Source organism: Anopheles cruzii, chromosome 2 (assembly GCF_943734635.1).
Source record: "Anopheles cruzii chromosome 2, idAnoCruzAS_RS32_06, whole genome shotgun sequence".
NCBI lineage: Eukaryota > Metazoa > Arthropoda > Insecta > Diptera > Culicidae > Anopheles > Anopheles cruzii.
Window position 1 is genome coordinate 455,308 of NC_069144.1, and position 6,204 is coordinate 461,511.

The following is a 6,204-nucleotide window of genomic DNA, read 5'->3' on the forward strand; positions in this document are numbered from 1 at the left end:
CCATTCGAAAATGGTCGCAACAATTCACCGAAAAACTACTATTGATTCGCAGCAACCGGTAAACACCCGAACTTGTTGGCAGTGTTTGGCCAGCGCGCCCCGAGCGAGACACCGGGAAGCGCCCGGTGAAATTGCTACGATCTTCAACCTCCAGCTTGACAGCGCGCGTCAGTTTTTAAATTGAAGCAGACCTTTGGAACTTCTAACGGTTAATATTTTTCAGATAGAATGTTTGGACAAATAGTATAAATACAAGCGTTTTTTTCTTTTGGCAAAACAGCTGACTAGCGAAGTTTATTGGGATACAACAATAAAACAACTAACACGCGCGTGTAATACTCACTATATGCTTAGTCCTCCGCATTCTCTTCCGGTCGCTTTGGCGCAAGAATCTGGTGCAGTGTGATAGCAACAAACACTATCGCCACGGCATAATTTAGACGGTATACATACACTTGGCAATACAGAACGGACACGAAGGCGACAACCACCAGCAGCGCGGCCAACAGCTCGTACCCTCGTACTTGGCGCGGTGTATTGAGCTGCCAGAGGACCGCAAGACATGCGAGCACAACCAGGGCGGGCACGAGCGACGGGTCCGGTTGCAGCGTGTTCGAGTAGTGATAGTTTTTGGCCCACGTAATAACGCTCGGAACATTCAGCATGGCCTGCAGAATCACCAGTAGGAACAGTGGCAGATGAAAGTTGATTACCATCGGTTCGTCGCCGGATTGTTGTGAAGGCCACCAGCGTGGTCGCCGTCCTGGCCTTTGCTCTCTCGGTTCCCTTCCGGCCGTACCGAACAGCCGGGCCGCGATTCTTTGAGCCGTACGAAACACGAACGCTTCCAGGTAATCCTCGTACGCCTTCGACAGCAATACGAAGTACACGGCGGCCGCACACAACAAACTGACGCCACCGCACGCGGTGAGGGCAATGGCCACGAGCAGCACGGCAATGGCCAGCGGAAACCGGTGTATGCACGAGAGGAAACTGGACGACATCACCGGTATCGGTAGCGCAATCAGACGCAGAATGATTTTGTGAGCGAAATTGGCACAGAACGCAATGGCACCGCAAAGCGCCAGCGTCATCACTATCAGCAGGCCCAGCGCCACCAGGTGAATCACGATGGAGATGGCGAGGGGCGTACCGAGAGATTCGATCGGTGGTATGGACTTAAACAGTGGCAGAAACTTCCCCAGAAGGGAACTAACGGCCAACAGTACGACCAGGGGAGCCGGCTTCGTTAATGATGAGCGTAGCTTTCCTACCACAAAGGCCGGATCGTCGGGTGTCGTTTGAGCAAGCTGATCCTTGAAGGCCAACAGTAGAAGGGCCACACAGTGGGCAGGAACTACGACCCAGTGCTGCTGCACTATGCGCGCAATGCTGACGCGCAATGATTGGGCGTACTCGATCCGATAGCTACATCCGGGTGTTAGGTGTACGTCAACAGTAATTGGCAACGGGGTGTTGTCTCCGTCGGTCGCCCCGGTGAACGGATTTTCAATCGGTGGGTAAATGTAAACGGTGGTTCGGTTGAGCTCCTCGTGGAACGCGTACCGGTCGTAACCCTTCGCCCAAGGAACGTGGACCTTCACAGCGACCGTACCCTGTACGGCATCGCAAGCGACGGCCTGCAAATCGAGAGCGATCGTTTGGTGCGGCTGTGTCATGCCATCAATCTTGATACGATAGAAAGAATCGTCTACAGACGCGTCCCGCAGGATGGTGTGCTTCCGGTAATCGAACCAATACGGCATAGCCAACCTTATTTCACGCTCCGCCGGGTTGAACTGGTCCACGCTAAACTGAACGGGTTTAAACGTGCGCCGGATCTTTAGCAGCACATGTGTCCAGCGAGGGTTGCGTTGCATCAGCTCCTGAAGATCGAGCAGAGCACCAAAACGATCAAACTTGGACGATGGTACGGGCAGCGTGTAATTGGCGAGTGAAGTTGACTGGAGACACACTCGCGAGTTGGCAAAGACATCCACCGCGGCGCACACCGACAGCCAGTCGTCTTCCTGTTCGGAATTGATGACCTCCAGACGAAGAAACCGGTGCATCGGTTTATCCGGCACAAGACGTATCATTTGTACGCGCGTCCGACTCAATCCGGCCCGGTGCTGCTCGGTGAATGAACGGCGTATATCCTCGATCCACTCTTCCTGTTCCGGATGGTGTACAATCGGTTCTGAGGGACGAAAATCATGCTCCCCGCCGGATTGCACTAGGAATCGGTTCGCTTTGGCAAGTTTGGTGTGTTTGTCCTCCACGAACCCGTAGCTGTTGCGTCCCAGCGGAACCAGCATGCTGTACAGGAACCGGTTTACAACGAGCACGAACTGGAGGCACCACATCGCGCACAGATGGTCCACCGAGAGCCACACGTTCGGGATGTTGTGTGTCATGGCGTGAAGATCGGCGTAACGCGATGCGGTCAGTCCATCGTGAACGATGATGTCACGTATACCTCCTCCGATCGTGATGAGCAAAAGATCATCCAACGGTTTCCTGGGTTCAGTGGCCAGCACATTTTGATCCCCGATAATGGACCTATTCGTTTGCCATGCATTCTCAATGCGATCGTAAAAACTTTGATGGTAATGGTCGAGCAGGACAACCGGTTTGTCCACCGGGGCCGATAGGGTAACAATGCCGGCTACATGACGATCAATGCGGCGCCCGCCGCCCAGCGCAACGACGGCCTGCGCAAGCTTCCCTCCGACGGAATGGCCAACGATGAACATTCGCGTCGATGGGCCACGGGCTCCGTACAGCCGCGCGATCTCCTGTACGCATAGCTCAAGGAAGTGGGTCTGGTCCTGCAGGTACCCACCGTAGACACCGGAAAGTTCCTCGTTCAAATCGACACTAAAGTAATCCAGGTGCGCCTGCCAGTTGTTGTCGATTCCTTTCCGCAGCGAAACCGAGGCCAACGATCTGACCTGCTTGTACGAGCCGCCGCTTCCGGGCACAAACAGGACCGGTGCGCCCGAGAAATGGCGTTGCTGGACGCGCTGCGTTATAAATCCTTCCGAGTAGGCGTAGAGGCCGTACTTCGGGAATCGATCCCCGCCCTGCACCGGAATGCGGGTGTACTGCGGATGTTCGAACATGTACGTCATGCGGCACCGGTTCTCCTCGATGTAGCCCAAGTTGACGAGTGCACCGTACAGGAAAAATGTAACCCCCGCCATGGGAAAGATGAGAAAGATGCGCAAAAACATCTCCGGATCGGCGTCGATTCGTTGCGAATTTTAAAAGCACCCTCGTCTCGTCTCGATTTGCTGCTACATTTATTGCACTTTTAGCAACAGTTCTGTGTGTTGTGTGTTCTCCCACTGGGAAGTTGACAAACAAATCGTTAACCGTGGTGCCAGCAGATCAAAACCAATCGAAATAAACAATCATTCCGGGAACCACGGTATTTGGATTTGGGCAGAATCTCTGAAAGGATATTAACAAAAATTAAATTAAGTGTCCACACAATAATACCTATTATTGTTAGCGCTGTTTTAAGTTTTATTTCAAGGCCACGAAATAGGGCTGTGACAATTATAGCACGATGATGTTTTGACAGCAGCTATAAAACTAATGCATGAGATGTCAAGCTGTCAAACACGTTTCCGGAACGCACGCGTAGGTTATTCTTTCCTCTTGTAATCGTCGACGGGATCAGTCGCAAGTGTTGCAAAAATGACGTGAGTTTTAATACTTCTTTAATAATATTACTCCATTTCGATCAATTAACTGATTCAAATCACACTGATAACAGTTTTGTCCGTTAAATGATGAAAGTTTCGGCGAAACTGTAGAAAAACGAAGAATCAACCATCGTTAAATGAGTGAGGTTATGGTTCAATCTGTGCCGTACTAATGCACGATTTTTCTCTCCTTGCAGTTCCAAAGTATCGCGAGACATTCTCTATGAGTGCGTCACCGAAGTGATGAAGGGCTCGAAGAAAAACCACCGCCGCTTTCTGGAGACGGTGGAGCTGCAGATCGGCCTGAAGAACTACGATCCCCAGAAGGACAAGCGTTTCTCCGGCACCGTCAAGTACGTTACCACCTGATGGTCGATACGCGTGGAAGCCGAAAGGTTTCCGTTCGACCACTCAGGAAGCTTTCCACGAATGGCGTGAAAGCGGACCTGCACTCAGGGTCTTAAAAGCAACTGAGGAGGCAACCATAATTCCGAAGTCGCAAGACAGAATTATAGTTCGCCGAACAGATAGGGTTACGTTTAATTAACACTGCCTAGACTCTACCGCTGGTGGTGAGTTGCGATAGCGCGAAAAAGATAAAGAAGATGGGTCCAGTAAAAAGAGGAAGGAAGAACCGCCACACAGCAACGTTACAAATGATCCTTTTCGTCCCTTGCAGGCTGAAGTACATTCCGCGCCCGAAGATGCAGGTGTGCGTGCTCGGTGACCAGCAGCATTGCGATGAGGCAAAGGCCAACGATATCCCGTTCATGGATGCCGAAGCACTGAAGAAGCTGAACAAGAACAAGAAGCTGGTCAAGAAGCTAGCCAAGAAGTACGATGCTTTCCTGGCTTCCGAGTCGCTGATCAAGCAGATTCCGCGTCTGCTCGGCCCCGGCTTGAACAAGGCTGGCAAGTTCCCTGGCCTGTTGGGTCACGGTGAGTCGATGATGGCGAAGATCGACGAAGTCAAGGCCACCATCAAGTTCCAGATGAAGAAGGTCCTCTGCCTGTCTGTGGCTGTTGGCCACGTCAAGATGTCGACCGACGAGCTCGCACAGAACGTGCACTTGGCCATCAATTTCCTCGTTTCGCTGCTGAAGAAGCACTGGCAGAACGTGCGCTCGTTGCACATCAAATCGTCGATGGGTTCGGCCCAGCGTCTGTACTAAGTATGGTGCGACTTTCGCATTTTGCCGGAGGAAGTGCCTGAATAGGAACAGGCAAAACAAACACACAAACGCCACCGCTTGAAATGTAATCAAGTCAACACAATAAAAGTGGGGTCAGTGAAGAACAACAAAAGGATCAACGAGTATTATGCATTTTGTGTTGTAATGGAAGATATTTTCTTGTCGATTAGGGGTTTTTTGAGCTTGGTAAAGTTTGTTCTTTCAACGAAAGATTCAAATCAACAAAACAATGGCTGACAGCTCCGTTCGGGGCTGTCAAACTGACGCACGATGCTATTGGGACACACGCACACGCTGCCACAGTGTAATCGTCTATCTCACCTTCGCCACCGCAATTCTATCGACGGAGTGACTTCCTCGATTGACGAAGAAAAAGAAATCGCCAAACACTCGATTCGCACCAGCACGGCGCAGCACGATTTTCTGCCCATACTCCGTTCTCTGGGCAGCCTGCTGCTATACGGTACAAGGGGCCTCGACCAGCGCTGGACAGCAAAGGTAGCGCAGAGCGGAAAATCGATTCTATCGAAACGCAGCCACTAGTTTGCTGGTTTCACTCGTTCGGGAAAAACGCAAAAGCGTTGTTTCGTACGTTTCACCCAAAATCGGGCTGTCCATCGGGGGCGAGTGCAGTGTTAAAGCACGCAAAAGGAGAAAAACGCGAGTGAATACGCACGGGCCCTCGTTTGGTGTGAAAATTCACACACGCACGCTTTCCTATCCTTCCCGTGGCAAAACAAAAGGCGCAGCGTGTGTGATACAGCTGCCGAAAGGCGCTCCGGCTGTCGGAAACAAATAATTGGCGATATAGAAATTACGCCATTAGTGTTGCCACCGCGCATCGCAACACGGAAGCGTGTTGCGGAAGAAGCAAAAGAGCCACCAGAAAGGGCTCGAGGTTTTTTCTGCTGCAAACAAAGTGTGCTACGAGAAACATATCCCAGGCAATACACGAAAGTGTTGAAAAGTAAAACACAGCCACAGGATTCACGCGTGAGCAGGTGAGCAGGGTGAAGTGAGAAAGTGTCAGTGAAGCCCATCCTCACCGTCATCATTGCTCATCGCTCGGTCGGCGCACCACCGTTGTTCCTATCGATTTCACGAGGAGAATTTGGAGCAGTAATGTCAATCTGAAAATCAGCAACACCGTGAGGACGGAAAATCGGAACCGCCAGGTAGATTTCCCAGCACCCCGGTGGGGGATCAAGCAAGTAGTAGCGTGGAGAAAAGAAAAACACCCCAAAAGTGCTGCCAGAATCTCGCAGTGCAGTCCGGTACGGAAGTTTCGAAAAGTTCTG

At 51.5% G+C, this 6,204-nt stretch overlaps 2 protein-coding genes across 2 annotated transcripts; one reads left to right on the top strand and one right to left on the bottom strand.

The window, feature by feature from the left end:
* Positions 1–350: 350 nt before the first annotated feature.
* On the bottom strand, positions 351–3,236 carry LOC128269269 (GPI inositol-deacylase). Its single transcript, XM_053006681.1, has one exon. The coding sequence runs from the start codon at positions 3,234–3,236 to the stop codon at positions 351–353; it is 2,886 nt and encodes a 961-aa protein (XP_052862641.1).
* A 409-nt stretch (positions 3,237–3,645) lies between these two features.
* Positions 3,646–5,021, top strand: LOC128269323 (60S ribosomal protein L10a). Its single transcript, XM_053006763.1, has 3 exons — positions 3,646–3,710; positions 3,911–4,066; positions 4,393–5,021. Exons 1-3 carry the CDS (start codon positions 3,706–3,708, stop codon positions 4,883–4,885), a joined length of 654 nt encoding a protein of 217 aa, XP_052862723.1. The 5' UTR covers positions 3,646–3,705; the 3' UTR covers positions 4,886–5,021.
* The last annotated feature ends 1,183 nt before the right edge of the window (positions 5,022–6,204 follow it).